The sequence below is a fragment of the Dama dama genome, chromosome 20, assembly GCF_033118175.1.
Source record: "Dama dama isolate Ldn47 chromosome 20, ASM3311817v1, whole genome shotgun sequence".
Lineage (NCBI taxonomy): Eukaryota > Metazoa > Chordata > Mammalia > Artiodactyla > Cervidae > Dama > Dama dama.
This window is the reverse complement of record NC_083700.1, coordinates 17,334,654-17,350,607: the sequence shown is the minus strand read 5'-3', so window position 1 is coordinate 17,350,607 and position 15,954 is coordinate 17,334,654. Positions and strand designations below refer to the sequence as shown.

Sequence of the window (15,954 nt, the reverse complement as noted above, 5' to 3'; positions counted from 1 at the left end):
GCAGGGCTGCTGGGGAGGCCCCATCAGCTGCTGTCCTGGCTGGACTTGCTTCCAGTACTTGCTGCAAGTGACTTTTGTCCAAGGAAATTACTCGACAGTGCCAGAGGGGCTGCTAGAGAGTGGCTTGTCCAACTCCTCTCCATGAACCCCACCGACACACAGGGAAATGCAGGCCCGGAGGTTGTCTGCTGCCTGACCTTGTACAAACTCTGAACTCTGAACTTGTTCATCCTCATCTGTGACTTGAGGGTGACAGCTGACTGAGGACTGCAGCAAGGGTGTGAAGGATCAATGTATAGAAGAAAGGGTTAACCAGGCAGGTTCCCTGGGGCCGTAGCATTCCCTCCATCTCTGGGTGCAAGCCCTTGCGGACTGCCCGTTGGGAGGACGGAGGTGGAGGGAAGAGGGCTCAGACAAGGTGTTACCATGTGTCAGTACAGGCTTTGAACCCTCAGGGTATTGAGAAGCTTCGGAGAACCAGTCTCTTCCACTCATGGGTCCTCTCTCCTCTTGGTGGTGTTGGGGATGCCTCTTGGCCCCTTCCATGGGGGGTGGGGGGCGGGGAAGGGGGGCATGGTGGGCATCTCTGGAGAGAACTGGGTACCCAGCTCAGCACCAGGTCAGGACGGGCGGGGTGGGGGTGGGTGGTCCCACATATGAAGAGAGAGGGAGAGATGCTGGATGGAAACCCAAGCAAGCTGGACTTGGGGGACGGCAGCGAGCAAACAGTTGAGATTGTCTCCATCAGAGACAGGAAGGCCACAGGCCATCTGAGAACCATCTTTCATCTGAAAAGAAGGCATGAAAAACTGTCTGCTTGTGATGACTGGCACTGCAGCAGGAGGAAGGCAGTCTTCTGGCAGTGAGGAGTCTAATACTGGAACAGCTGGTCCCGAGTTATTGCAGATTTAAAAGCAAATAAGACACGGGCAGCGCCCAGCTGGCATTTCTGTGGTGGAAGGCTGGCTGTGCAGGAAGGGCGGGTCGTTTCCCCCTAAGGAAAGAGGGAGGGCGTGCAGCTTCGTCTCCTGTCCTGCGTCTCCTCCCACCCCCAGTGGGAGCTGCAGGGCACCAGTGGCCTGCTCCGGGCCAGCTGCTTCAGATGCCTTGTTTTTACTCCTCACAACAATCCTGCAGGGAAGGGGCCCCTGTTGACAGAAGAAAAATGAGGCCCAAGAGACCAAGAAATAGCTGGTAAGTAGTGCTGGCCTGAAATCCCACACTGACCCCAGAGGCTATGCTCTATGGCCTCTGAGGCTGGAAGAAGAGCTTCCTTGGGAGGGAAGTGAAGGGCATCAGGGTCTTCTCTGAATCCCCTCCCGACTCAGTTCCAGTTGTCACCTTCTGCTCATAGGTAGAGTTGGGCTGGCGTCACAGCATCCCTCACAAGCCAACTCATGCTGGCCAGTCGGCCACTCACGACTAGACAGAGAACAAACAGCCACCTTTCAGTATTCATCCCAAGTCTCAGAGGCCAGTTTGACAGTCACGTGGTTCCTACGGGACTGTTGGTCTAGGAATCATTAGGACACCTCACCCACCTGCTGTGTCCCTGTCTTCCCCCACACTGGCCTTGGCCACCCCATCTGCTCCTGGAATATTTGCACTGGTCTAGCCCACTCCAGGCCAGACTCAATAGGAACTCACGATTCTCATAAAGAAAGTTGTTTCCAAAGATGTCTTATCTCTCTGTAATCCTTGAGAGTGGGGGTGGGGAGATCCTCATTGCCCAGGGTTGGTGAATATGGGGAAAAGGGAGAATACTGGGGAAATTGGATCCATGAGAGGTTAAAGACATTAAAAAATCTAGAGAAAAGGTTAGTGGTAACCAGGGATTGTGATGGGTGGCCTGACAAGTCCATTCATCAGATGGAAAAGATAAGGCTTGGCCTGGAGTAGACAGAGCCCAGAAATAGCTCCTGGGGAGGCCCTTTGTAAAAAAGGGGCCCTGGAGGACAGGGCAGAGGTGAGGCCCGGTCTCCTGGTGATAGATATGGCTGTGTGGAAGGCACATCTGCTCCTGGAACATGGGTTTGACCCGGGCCCGCATCCTGGAAGCCGTATTAAATGGTGGGCCGAGATGAAATGCCGGGTGAGTAACAACCAAAATGCTGCAGGAAACCCCTCATGTTCCCAGGGGGCAGCCTTGCCTTCCGGCCTACCTGGAGCTGGATGCTGGGGGGACAGTCCTATATCCTGCACTCACCTTAGGTATGAAGAAAATGGTTCGTGTTCTAAAAGGCCTGGAAACATCTCCCTCCAGGTGGGACCAGATGCGTGAGAACAGAAAGGACAGGTGTCGAGGCTCCAGGCCTCACAGTAGGCAGAGACACTGTCCTTCACTGTCTGTAGAACCTGTTCAGCTCGTCCGACTGTTTCAACAGATTGTGAGTGATACCCGTGCAGAGTTCTGGCCCTAGTTTAATGTGCCCCAAAACATGTCGCTGGCCCTCCTGGCCTGTTGTTCCATCTGTATTAGTCGAAGAGGGAGGTTTCACTATGACTTAGGAGGCCTCAGTCAGGTATTTCCTATCCTCTGGTATCATTGTTTTACAAGGTCAAAGAGGAGACTTGTAGATATCCTGACCCAACAGCAACGTGGGAAATGGCGTTTCCTCTTTGAAATCAAGACAGAGAAATATTCTAGTTGCCATCTATAAAGTACAAAGCAAATGGCCTGTCTCCCAAGACAGTAGCCAAGTCAGGTCTGTCCAGGCTGCAACCTGCACCTCCCCGCAGGCAAACAGTTGGGGGTGGAAGGCTGTAGAAACCCCTGGAAGAGAGCTGGAGTTGCTCTGTGGTCTGTGATGCTGTCTCAAGGGACACTTTCCTACTCTGGGCCTTGAAATCTCGCGCAGCGTGTTTGGGGACAAGATACTTGACGGAGGGCTCTGCTGGGGCAGGTGGGGGTGTGGAACTGGGGAAGTAAGTGAAGGCTGTCTGAGGCACCCACGGCACGAGACAAAAGCTCACCTCTGTGATGGCTCCTCTCTGCTGGCTAAGGGGGACCCGCACCCCAGGTTCTGAGTCACTCCCAGCTAGTGCTGTTGCCGGAAATCCCAGGACCACAGCGCCCACCGTTCCCCACTTTCTTGTCCCCCAGGAAACCAAGACTCGAGGCTTTCTAAAAATTCAGATTCTTTTTTTTTTATTTATTTATGAGGAATGTATATTGTTAGTCACTTATACCAAAGGACACATAAAAGCAGAATCATAAAACTGACTGCACCCATCGTGGCCCCCAAGTCTACGCTTGGGCTCTTCTCCACTCTGCTCTTGGGAGTCACTACCGAGACCCCAAAAGCCAGCAAAATCCCTTCAACATGAGTAAAGGAAATAGCTTGAAGCAGCGACAAATTTTTTTACAAGTGATTATTCAAAGAATGCACAATAGCCACAGTTCAGACAAATCAACTACAAAGATCATTAAAAAAAAAAAGCCTTGCTTATAAAAACAAAGATTGGACAAAAAAGGGAAGCAGACACTTTAGGTAGGTGGGAGTTTCGCCTCTTCTGGGGGGATGGGTGGGGGCGGCCGTGCAGGGCCCAATACAGGCTTGTTTCCAGAGGACGCACGGGTACAGGGAAGCCTTGCTCTCGTCCTATAGCAGAAACTGAATACTGTAAGTTCGCTAGACAAGATCTTGGGGCAAGCGGTGGCTCTGATAGGTTGAGAGTACCCGGGCTCCCAGCTGAGAAGAGGTGGCTGAGACTGAGCTCTGTGGAGGTCCTAATGCCCAGAGGGGCTGGACATGCCAAGGAGTGAGTAGGTGATGCTCTCCAGCCCAAAGAACCAGGGAGCTGAGCTGCCTCCTGGGGCGGGACTGATCTCATGTGCTGTTGGAAGATTCACAGGACTGGGGGGTAGGCCCCTGCCACCTCAGAAGACAGACATTGCTTCCCTTCTAGTTCCATGGGACACTTTGGTGTTCCGCAGAAACATCCTTAGTGTATTTGAAAGACAACGTTTTCTCACTTTGGTCAAAGCACAGCGGGCACAGAAGCCACAACAATAAATGTGCGGACCTGGGTGTATCCACTGTTGACAAGCTAGGACAGACAGGGTTAATTAGTCAGTAGTTTGCAGGGTGTGGGGGACAATGGAAAATCATCTGAGGGCACTGGTTTGGCATGTTCACAGATGACAGAGGAACTGTCCAGAGGGAAAGAGGCAGGCTCAGGTCTGGAGATGGCAGAGCCTCTGTACTTTTCTTGAGCACATCTAGCTGGCTTAGGCCCAGAGCCAGACTCCACAGAGAGACGAAGGCTCTGACCACAAGAGTCCATGTTAACTTGAGGTGTAGACCCAGAGTCCTGCCTCACAGAGTTTTAGGACAACCTGCCCTTTCACTTGGAGTTACTGCTCAAGGTCAACCCTAGAAAGATTCCCTAGCAGGCAGGAGACCTTGGGTCTGTGACCCGCCCGCAGACAACCTTCTGAAGCTATTAGGCAAAACAAAAGCACTCGGTTAATCAACAGAAAATGACATCTGAACTTCAAATCTGTGCAATTACAGGTTATCTGTAGCTGTTGAGGATCAACATTTATGGCATTCTTTTTAAAACTCCCCATTTACCATGAATTAGTCACCTTCCCTTGGTGTCACCATCACGAGAAATACGCTGGGGGGAGCAGTGGTCTGACCCAACATGATTTTTTGCCTTATTCCTGCTAAGTCATGATTATCTGAGCAGAGACGATTTACCCTCTAGGATCTACCCTGGCTTTCTTCCTACCAATTGGTCGGGGTCTACAGCGTTACTGCCCCTGTCAGCAGGACAAATTCCTAGGAATGCTTTAGGAGGGGCAGCTGGGAGCTTGGCAACATTCCAAGGTATGTCTGCAACATTCCAAGGGAAGTGGTCTGTTACCCCTGGAGGGCAGGCCTCCTTCTAGTGCTCAGGCAATTCCATTAGCCCCATCTGGCTGGTCCCAGCCCTTCCTGCCGCCTGGGGAAGGGACTCACCTCCCGGGCAGCAGCCTTCCCTGCCGCTGGGCCCCTCCCAAGCTGGCTAAAGTGCAAGATCATGGAGCATCATCTGCAGGTTCTCATCACGCTTGGCACTGGTAACAAGCTGACTGCAGTGTTCAACTCCGGGCCTTAGAAATGTTTCACCAGATTCTTTAAGTTCACTGCTTTACCCTCTTGGAGGAAAAGGAAAAACTAACAATCACGAGGAAGGAATCTCAGAAGGGGAAGATGGGAAGCAGAGGGGCCTCAGAATTCACAAATGAAAAATCCTGTCCCTGGCATGATTCACATGGTTGACTGGAACCTAATTGAGACCACAAGAGGTCAGTGTAGCAAACACAAAGGGAAAGGAAACAGGAAAAAAAAAAAACAAAAAAACGGAAATAGACCGGAAGAGGAAATGGGCGGAAAGAAAGAACAAACCCCTTCTCTCTGCCCTGCGGTCTCTGTCTCTCTGCTGGAGAAAAAAGAAGGGGGATGGCGAGACCTGGCCTGATATTCCCAAAGAAAAGTAGAATATCAGGAACCCAAAGTTCTCAGTGTCACCAACCGTGGGTCCATTCTTTTTAAAAAAAGGAAAATAAAACCCAAAACCTGTTGACCCATGTGATGAGGAATGCTACGACCTCTCTCTCGCACCCAGTGTGAAACACCCGACCTGTCAGTCACTGGGTCACGCTACACTGGGCAGAGGTAAAAATTCTTCTCCTCCTGGGGCTTGCTTATCCAGTTCCCGTAGCCCATGTCCTTCAGACATTTTTTGAAGTAGTTCTTGGCTATCTCGTAGTCACGGGCAGCTTTCTTGGCCTCACCATAGGAGAGTCTAAGTAGATCTCTGCGGTATCGGAAGGAGCAGAGCTTCTTAAATAGAAGGAAAATGTTCTTTTTGGAGACCCGGGACAATTCGTTCCGTGGCCTGGGGAAACGAAAGGACTCATTATTCACCTGGGATGGAACAAGTGGAGGCACTGGGGGTGGGGAGGTGGCAACTTTTAAGCTCTGGTGTTTGACAGTGTGACGCCCCTTGGCAGTCTGGCTAGCTGGCTGGGTGGCCATGCTCCCCCAGCTCCTTACCCATCCACGGTGCCTCTGGTCCCATCCAGGATTTCTAGGTCATAGCCATCAGCCAAACACCAGTTAACACTTGTCTCCTTGGTCTTCCCAGACTGCCTTTTGGAATCGTATACACTGACTCGGCCAACCTAGGAATTCCAGGAGCAAGGGGGAGGAAGATGGAAACTTTCAGGGAAAAGCTTCTGAAGCAGGGACTCAAGACTCACAGGAAAGAGGGAAGATGGGGTCACGATCTTTCCCCCTTGTTTATCATTCTGTTTGGCTAAGACTCAGATGTACTAACCCCACCTCAATTCAAATGGATTCCAAATTAAAGGAAGGAAAAAAGTGAAAGTGTTAATCGCTCGGTCATATCCAACTCTTTGTGACCCCATGAATTGCAGCCTGCCAGGCTCCTCTGTCCATGGAATTCTCCAGGCAAGAATACTGGAGTGGGTTGCATTTCCTCCTCCAGGGGATCTTTCCAACCCAGGGACCAAGCCCAGGTCTCCTGCTTTACAGGCAGATTCTTTCCTGTCTTAGCCATTGGGGAAGCCCCCAAAGAAGGAAAGCCCTTAGCATTCAAAAGGAGGGAAGGCTAAGTTAGAGGGAAACCAACTAAGGCTCCCCTTGCCCACACTGTACATTTCTGCTCTGCTAACAGGATTACTTGAAAAGAAGAAAACGTCAAGGGGAAAATGATTGGGTTATTGCACCTTGGGGTGGTTGACAATAAAGGGATGTCGGAGTCCGTCCTCAAATGCACTTCCGTCTCTTGTCACACGGCAGCAAATGGCACGGGTCAGGTGCCCCTGGCTGAAGAGGTAACCTGGGCACAAGGAGAAACGCACACACCTGATCATCCCAGTGCCATGAAGCAAGAGGCATGTGGGGAGCGTGAGGGCACAGACAGAGCATCAGCTCCCTAGGCAGGGAGCGCCTGCTGACTGCGGCTGCCCAGGACACACAGGGATCGTCAGTTAGGCGCAATATATAAGGTTCCAGGTAAGGCCAAGCGCTGAGAGGGGAAGGGCACTGAGACGCTGCAGTTTTAAGCTGCTGTGTTTCTCTAACTCACCTTGAAAGACTTGGCTGGCATGTCGTTACTGAGACTGCTGCCTAAACCAATTTTCCCATCACAGCAGACGGGACACTCAGAATCAATTACTAAACCACCGAATCGAGCATACTTTGAAAAGGGGAGACATCATGTTAACACCTGGCAACGGAGTGTGCCGTTTGCTGGGACCTGGGAACCAGGATGACAGTCCGGTTCCAGCTCCCAAGGCAGGTCCTTACCCAGAGTGACGGATTTGAGATACACAGGCTGCAGGAAGTGGGTCAGCAGCGCCCCCTGCAGGCCCAGCACATTCCAGCGCAGGATCTTGTCGCTGCAAGACATGGTGCGCAGTCTCTCCCCCAGACGAATGCCGTCCCACGTGGGCACAATGTCACTGGACTCCACCGGAATCGTGCCTTCCCCTGGATGAGAGGCTTGGGTTAGACCTGCAAGGGCCGCTGGACCAGGCCCCTCCCTGGCGTGGCATTTTCTACTCCTTAGACTCGGGCCAGGGGCTTCTCACTCATTTGTTCTTTGAATATTTCACAGCAGCTACTTGGTGCTGGGTACTAGGCTGGGTGCCGGGAAGCAATGGTGAGCAAAACCAAATCAGATCCTTGTGTTCCGAGAAGGTTGATGGGAGTGAGGGAGCAGAAAGGGAACAGACACTAGACAAGTAAGCCAATGCACACGTAACGATTGTAGATGGTTTGAGGGAGCTATAATGGACAGGTCAGGGAATCTCCTGGGACAGGATTGTCAGGGGGCTGAGACACGAAGGAAGAGAAGAAACGGCTGAGAAAGAGTGTTTCAGACACACAGTTCAGCTAAAGCAAAGGCCCTGGGGCAGCAGAGGGTTTAGCTGTTGAGGGACCTGACGAAGAACCAGCATGGCTGCAGCGGCGGAGTTTGCTTTCGTGTGGTGGGAAACCACAGCAGGGTGGCGGGCTTTTCGTTTCCAGTGAACTCTAATGAGATACAATCGCCCGTTTAGAGTACATAAAAATTTTTAGTGTATTCACAGACTTGTGCAGCTATCACCACAATCAATGTGAGAACATTTCATCACCCTCCAAGGAAGCCTCCTGTCCATTAGCTGTCATGCCCCATTTCCCTCCAGCCCCTTCCACTGCTGGCCCAGCCGGCCCCTAATTTACTTTCCTTCTTTATGGATTTTCCTATTCTAGATGTTTCAAGTAAACGAAAACGTGGGAGTCACGTAACACAAAATCTTTTTTGTGACTGGCTTCCTTCCCTTCTTAACACTGTTTCCTAGGTTCCTTCGTGTTGTGGCATGTATCAAATGATATCCCATTTTATGGATATACTTCATTTTGTTTATCCATTCATCAGTTGATGGACACTGGGGATGTCTCTACTTTTGGGCTACTATGAACATTGCTGCTATAAACATTCTGTATTCATTTTTTCTCCCTGGGTCTCCATAACGGGAGACTGCGGGGGAAAAATGAGAGGAAAAAAAGGAGACTCTGCGGGGCTGTAAAGCGCAGGGCCAGCGCAGCAAATGCGGTGATGATGCGGCAGCCGGGAGCCTCCTCAGCCCCGAGTGGCAACGCCGACAGAAGGGGCAGCTGGTCTGTGTTAGTTTTTGTGTGGGTTTATTTTCATTTCTCTTGGGATGTTTCTAGGAGTGAACTGCTGGGTCATATAGGAGCTCTGTGTTTAGACTTCAGGGTTTTTAGCAGGGAAGCGACATGACCTCTGTTTGAGGGTCACTCTGATGACTGCAGAAGGATGGCCTGAAGGGAATGGAGTGGACGTGAGGGGACGGTGAGGAGACATGGGAGGACAGTAGAGGAGGAGGAGCTGGCAGACAAGGGGCAGAATCAGCAGCCAACTAGGCAGGAGGGGAAGCGGGCGCGCAGAGTCCTCCTGTTAACGCCTCAGGCTTGTTCTGCATCGTTTTCTCCAACCTTCCCTGAGGTGATCCCATCCATTTCCATGGCCGTAAAGATCAACCGTAGGAGGATAACTCCCAAACTTTTATTTACAGCCACTTCTCTCCTCTGAGCTCTAGATGGGTACCTCTGCCTCCTATTTGACGGGAGATCCCCCCAGCAGACTAATTCAAAATGGAATCCCGATCTTCCCATAGACCTTCCCCGACCTACATCTTCCCTCTCCCTGGAGACAAGACCCTGGTATCCCACCCACTGATGGCAGAAACCCTGCAGCTGTGCCCTGGCCCTGTGATGGGCCTGGGGCTTTGCAGAGCCTTTCTGTGGGAGATGGAGGACGTGTTACTCACCGTTCTCTACCTTGGTGCGGAGCTTGCCTTGTTTGGGATTCTCGAAGACAGGGTAGTGGCGGGAGTCTGTGCTCTCCATAGCTCGGTCGCTGCAGGACTTGTCAAAGAGGGCCCCATCCCCACACGGGGCCGTGCTGCAAGACAGGGGCGTCTGTCAACACCCACCTGTGTGCGTGGATCTCTTCAGTTGCCTGGGGCTCAAGAACAGCTCCATGTGGCAGAAACAAGGGTTTTTTTTTTTTTTTTTCTGAAGCCTATCACGGGCTACTGGAGTGGGTAGAAGTGTGAGTCATTCCACACTGGGGTGTGGACCTCAAACAAGAGTTGAGCATGGCCCACCGGGCAAGCTCTGAATTATGGACGAGGAGACCATTCAGACACCCAGTCCTGGAAAGCCGGCGGGCCGGCTCCGGTGACAACAGAGATTGTACAGACCTGATATAGAGATGGAACGACACGCTCTTTTTTATTTGAAGCTTTTCTCCTCCTTTAGCAGGTTCAAATATACTATCCTTCGCCGTCTGGGGGTTGTATTTCATTAACTCGCTGTAGAGAAACCTATAAGAAGAAAGTCTGGTTAAGAAGACTGCTTTGATTCTGAGAAGTGGTTGCTTCTATAATGTGATCCCAAGTAAAGAAAAGCCTTAACGGTGCAGACCTTTCACTGTTTCTCAGGTTGAAAGAGGTGGTGGAAACTCTCCATGGGAGACCTCAGCATTTCTTACAGTTAAGTTAACCTTTCAGGTCAGTTACAATTCTGCCAAGAGCTTCTGGCTCAGGCAGCGACAGCAATTTTAGGGCAGAACAAATTGATTCAGGAACTACAAGAGGCTGTGGCTTCTTTCCCTTCACAAATTAAAGATGAACGGGAGAGGAAAGCTGGCAGGACAGTGGGTTTGTCTGTAGGTCCTCAAATGGAGACGGAAGGCCTCCTCATCCCCATAGCACTGAAGATCAAGAGGTCATCATGTGTTTTTTAAAAGGGGCTTGAAGTGGAGTTAGCGGGAAAAGACAGCACTCTTCAACAGCAGGCCGAGGAGAGGGATGTAGCCATGTCACAGAGGGACTGATTCAGTAAGAAGTTCAAAGGCTGACACTGCAGGCCTGAGGACCTGCCTATGAGGTGGTGTCTGAGCCCCGACACCCTGCGATCTTGCTCACCTGATGAAGCCTCTCCGGGAGATGATCTCTGCATGACAGTCATTGACAGTTTCCCCCTTCAGGCTCAGAGAATCTCCTTTCACACAGCGATTCCCTGGAAAGGCATTTAAAGCAAATGTGAAATTTCCAAAGGTAAACAATGATGAATAGGATACAGGCTGTTGGTTCTTAAAGCCCAAAGGTACAAATAGCCTCAATTTATCAATCCTGACTCCTGTATTCTTTTTCCTAGGATATGAGAATTCATTCCTTGCTCCGAATAAACTGTAGCTAAAATATAACAAGAGTCTTCTTTGTGCCTTAAGTTCACCCACAGAGGAGAATAAGGAGGTGCGTGCAGTCACCAGAGGGCATGGAGAACTGGGGGACACACTTCAGAGCCCACTCACCTGTCCCCAGGCTGACCACAACACCTAGGTCGTCAGAGTCTTTCTTCATGATGATGGCAGCCAGGATCTTGCGGCCGAGTAAGGAGGGCTGGAAACTGTTGGTGAGGGCATTGAAGCACCGGTGGCTCAGCATGGCTATCTGGTCGTGGAAGGTGCTGCCCGTGAGAGGAAGCTGTGGGGACAGGAGGCCGTGTCAGGGCCACAGAGCCTCGCCTGCGTCCACCATGCTTCAGGCTGGGCGGGGAGGTCGAGTACCACTCGACTCGCGGGTCATCTTTTCCCCCTCTGGCACTAGCATCCCAGCGCTATGGAGGCTAATATTAAAGCTGAGGGACAGTCCACAAGACAGCAACTTAAGAGCTGACTCCACCCAGACAGGAGTTAGCAGGACCCCCAAAAAAAAGAGAGCACCAAAAGTAGACGGCTTAACTGTCTTTCGCTTTGCTTCTGGGGACCTTGAGAGGAGGAGCATAGTTCTTCTGAGACTGGCCCCTGTCACTGGGGTTACCTCTGTGAAACCCATGCGCTCTGCCTTCTCGTCCTCCCCAATCAAAACGCGGAGGGCCGCATCTGCAGCTTCCTGCTTGCCTTGCTTCTTGCTGTGCGCGCAGACGGCTGGGAACCAGCGACCCCCAACTTTCGCTTGGTAAACGAACCTTGGGGATGAGAAGCAGGGAATAAAGACATGTACCTGGCCCCGACAGCTGCCGCAGAAAAGGGCTGGTTTTGCTCAGGGGGAGGCCAGGCTGGCCGACATGTGGCCTCATCACTCCCAACAGCTCTGTTCCTAAGGCACCACTTCCTAGACTTCGAATATTCCTGAATCATAGTGTGGTTTCCGCTATATCCAGGTATCACCTGAGTATTACTTACTTAATATTTTTCTCTAAATTGACTCTTTTTAAATGTAAAGACATTTTAAAAGGACACTTTGTATCACTACTGTAAATGAAAAATCAGGATCACTTGCCATACATGGAAGGTGGCTATAAATAAACTGAACAGGATAAAATCAAGTTATTAAATTCTGACGAGACACTATGGATTGTAAAGGCTCTAAGCCTGTCTTTATCATAAAGGAAATTTAGTAAGTATTAGAGAGGCTTTAAAGAAATACTAACACCACATGTGGACTTCCTTTTTAACTTAAGCAAAAATGAGACAGGAATAACTTTCTTCCTGCTTGGATCACTGTTTCTAATGCTCTGATTTTTTAAGTACCTAATTCCATTTCCTCATTCATTTCCTGATTAGCTCAAGAGGACTTAACCTGGAGAGATCTGAGAGCAAGGTTGGCCTTAGATCAGGGAACCACACCTTTATTAGGAGTTACTTTTAGATTTCTAGGGGATTCCCTGGTGGCTCAGACGGTAGACAGTCTGCCCACAATGCGGGAGATCCGAGTTCGATCCTTGGGTCTGGAAGATCCCCTGGAGAAGGAAATGGCAATCCATTCCAGTATTCTTGCCTGGAGAATCCCATGGACAGAGGAACCTGGTGGGCTACAGTCCATGGGATCACAGAGTCGGACACAACTGAGCGACTACACTTTCACTTTAGATTCCTGGAGGCCTTGCGACAACTAAGGGGGAGGGGAGTGTACCTTGGGCAGAGACACAGCAGGGAGGCAGGTGGTGCCGCTAGGGAGGGAGGGGAGTGGCCTGTGGTTCCCCTTGCTTCCTGGCTAGGCATCTCCACAAACACAGAGGGAAGGAAGTGATGGAGCCAAACAGTTTGGGTAGCTACCAGACAAGGTTTCAAGAATCCCAGCTTTTAACCAGATCCTAACCTGCTTTAGAGAAACCCAGTTTTTTTGATAATCTAACTGCATAGATCAAAAGTTTCAATATCAGGATTTATCAGTCAGATCAAGGCAGTGAAAGGAATCCATCTTTCTGGTCAACCACACTGAGTGTCTCACTATTCCTTGCTTGTCATAAGCATCTGAATGCCTTTGCTCCTTTCTTTGATGATGCCGACTGTGCAAGCCAGTGGGCTAAAGTTTATGAAGGAAAAGCACAGAGGCATGAAGAGATGTTGAAGAGAGGGAATGGGACCAAACTGTGTAGAATCTTGACCTGAGGGATCCAGGAGAATTTCATAAGTGTTCTGTGTATTTGAAAAGAATATGAACTCTTAGGCACAAAGAGATAGCCATACAAACATATACACATACCTATATATGTACACAAAAAACAAGATTGAAGGCAAAAGGAGAAGGGGGAGGCAGAAGATGAGATGGTTAGATAGCATCATCGATTCAATGGACATGAAAGTGAGCAAACTCTGGGAGATAGTGGAGGACAGAGAAGCCTGGCAGGCTGCAGTCCATGGGGTTGCAGAGTCAGATGCGACTTAGTGACTGAACAACAACAATATATAGAACAAAGTTTCTTAGTTGTGCAATTAGGATCCACTAGAGCTTCACTGTCCAATATGATAGCCACTGGCCACATGAGGCTGCTAACTTTAATTAAAATTCAATACAACTGATAATTCAGTTCCTCAGTCACACAGCCACATTTCAAGTGCTCAGTGACCACATATGGCTAGTGGTCAGCCTTTCAGTGGGATGCTGGGGACAAAAGCCTAACTGGAATGAGTAAAGGACGTGCAACCAATGAAGACACCGAGCATAAACAATTATACTTAGAGGTCTGGCTGTGGGGGGAGCAGAGAGATGAGGTGGTATCTGGAGGGAGATGTGGGGTCAAGGGGAGGGTTTTAGCAGATGGGCACAGGCATGTGTGCAGGCTACTGGGAATGATCCAACAGAGCTCTGGAGCAATTGATAATAAGAGCATCAGAGAATGGAAGGACAGGACGAGATGGAGGGGATCCAGGGCACGGGATGGAAGGAGGATGCTTCCTGCACACCGGTACAGATGTCATGTGCAGATGCACGGAGGAAGGTGGATTTGGCGATGGGAAAGTAAGGATTGTTACTGCTAATATCTACTACTGTGGGCAAGAATCACTTAGAAGAAATGGAGTAGCCCTCATAGTCAACAAGAGAGTCCAAAATGCACTACTTGGGTGCAATCTCAAAAACAACAGAATGATCTCTATTCGTTTCCAAGGCAAACCATATCACAGTAATCCAAGTCTATGCCCCAACACTAATGCCAAAGAAGCTGAAGTTGAACAGTCTATGAAGACCTACAAGATCTTCTAGAACTAACACCAAAATAAGATGTTCCTTTCATCATAGGGGACTGGAATGCAGAAGTAGGAAGTCAAGAGATACCTGGAATAACAGGCAAGTTTGGCCCTGGAGTACAAAATGAAGCAGGGCAAAGGCTAACAGAGTTTTGCCAAGAGAATCCACCAGTCACAGCAAACGCTCTCTTCCAACAACACAAGAGATGACTCTACACATGGACATCACCAGATGGTCAATACTGAAATCATCTTGATTATAATCTTTGCAGCTGAAGATGGAGAAGCTCTATATAGCCAGCAAAAACAAGACCAGGAGCTGACTGTGGCTCACAGCATGAACTCCTTATTGCCAAATTCAGACTTAAATTGAAAAAGTAGGGAAAACCACTAGGCCATTCAAGTATGATCTAAATCAAATCCCTTACAATTACACAATGGGAGTGACAGATAGATTTAAGGGATTAGATCTGATAGAGAGCCTGAAGAACCATGGATAGAGCTTTGTAGCAATGTACAGGAGACAGGGATCAAAACCACCCCCAAGTAAGAAGGAATGCAAAAAGGCAAAATGGTTGTCTGAGGAGGCCTTACAAAGAGCTGAAGAAAGAAGAGAAACAAAAGGCAAATGAGGAAAGGAAAGATATACCCATTTGAATGCAGAGTTCCAAAGAATAGCAAGCAGAATAAGAAAGCCTTCCCAAGTGAACAATGCAAAGAAATAGAGGAAAACAATAGAATGGGAAAGACTGGAGATCTCTTCAAGAAAATTAGAGATACCAAGGGAACATTTCATGCAAAGATGGGCACAGTAAAGGATAGAAATGGTATGGACCTAACAGAAGCAGAAGATATTAAGAAGAGGTGGCAAGAATACACAGAAGAACTATACAAAAAAGATCTTAATGACCCAGATAACCACAATGGTATGATCGCTCACCTAGAGCCAGCCATTCTTGGAGTGCGAAGTCAAGTGGGCCTTAGGAAGCATCACTACAAACAAAGCTAGTGGAGGTGATGGAATTTCAGCTGAGCTATTTCAAATCCTAAAAGACGATGCTGTTAAAGTGCTGTACTCAATAAGCCAGCAAACTTAGCAGTGGCCACAGGACTGGAAAAGGTCAGTTTTCATTCCAATCCCAAAGAATGTTCAAACTACCGCATAATTGCACTCATTTCACATGTTAGCAAAGTAATGCACAAAATCCTCCAAGCTAGGCTTCAACAGTATGTGAACTGAGAAACTGCAGATGTTCAAGCTGGATTTAGAAAAGGCAGAAGAACCAGAGATCAAATTGCCAACATCCGCTGGATCATAGAAAAAGCAAGAAATTCCAAAAACAACGATTAGACCCAGACATGGAACAATGGACTGGTTCAAAACTGTGATAGGAGTTAGTATGTCAAGGCTGTATACTGTCACTCTGCTTTAACTTATATGCAGAGTATATCATGCAAAATTCCGGGCTGGATGAAACACAAGCTTGAATCAAGATTGCTGGGAGATATATCAACAACCTCAGATATGCAGATTACAGCACTGTTATGGCAGAAAGAGAAGAGGAACTAAAGAGCTTCTTGATGAAGGTGAAAGAGGAAGAGTGAAAAATCTGGCTTAAAACATAACATTCAAAAAACTAAGATCATGGCATCCAGTCCCATCACTTCATGGCAAACATATGGGGAAACAGTGACAGACTTTATATTCTTGGGCTCTAAAATCACTGCAGACAATGACTGCAGCCATAAAATTAAAAGACACTTGCTCCTTGGAAGAAAAGCTATGTCTCCCTGGAAGACAGCATATTAAAAAGCAGAGACACTACTTTGCCGACAAAGGTCCATCTAGTCAAAGCTGTGGTTTTTTCAGTAGTCATATATGGATGTGAC

General features: G+C 49.1%; 1 protein-coding gene across 5 annotated transcripts in view; it reads right to left on the bottom strand.

Annotated features, from left to right (window-relative positions):
* Positions 1 to 3,131: 3,131 nt before the first annotated feature.
* The window catches only part of ADAR (adenosine deaminase RNA specific), a 28,781-nt gene continuing 15,958 nt past the window's right edge, over positions 3,132 to 15,954 (bottom strand). For 4 of the 5 annotated variants that reach the window (XM_061120703.1, XM_061120699.1, XM_061120700.1 and 1 more), the window contains 9 exons: positions 11,336 to 11,561; positions 10,906 to 11,077; positions 10,517 to 10,610; positions 9,791 to 9,913; positions 9,356 to 9,489; positions 7,326 to 7,508; positions 6,743 to 6,855; positions 6,048 to 6,175; positions 3,132 to 5,889 (listed from right to left, as the gene is read on the bottom strand). In XM_061120703.1, the coding sequence (XP_060976686.1) occupies positions 5,652 to 5,889; positions 6,048 to 6,175; positions 6,743 to 6,855; positions 7,326 to 7,508; positions 9,356 to 9,489; positions 9,791 to 9,913; positions 10,517 to 10,610; positions 10,906 to 11,077; positions 11,336 to 11,561 (1,411 nt within the window). In that variant the 3' untranslated portion in view covers positions 3,132 to 5,651. The remainder of the gene's footprint in view (positions 5,890 to 6,047; positions 6,176 to 6,742; positions 6,856 to 7,325; positions 7,509 to 9,355; positions 9,490 to 9,790; positions 9,914 to 10,516; positions 10,611 to 10,905; positions 11,078 to 11,335; positions 11,562 to 15,954) is intronic. The other variant, XM_061120701.1, reaches the window with a different exon arrangement.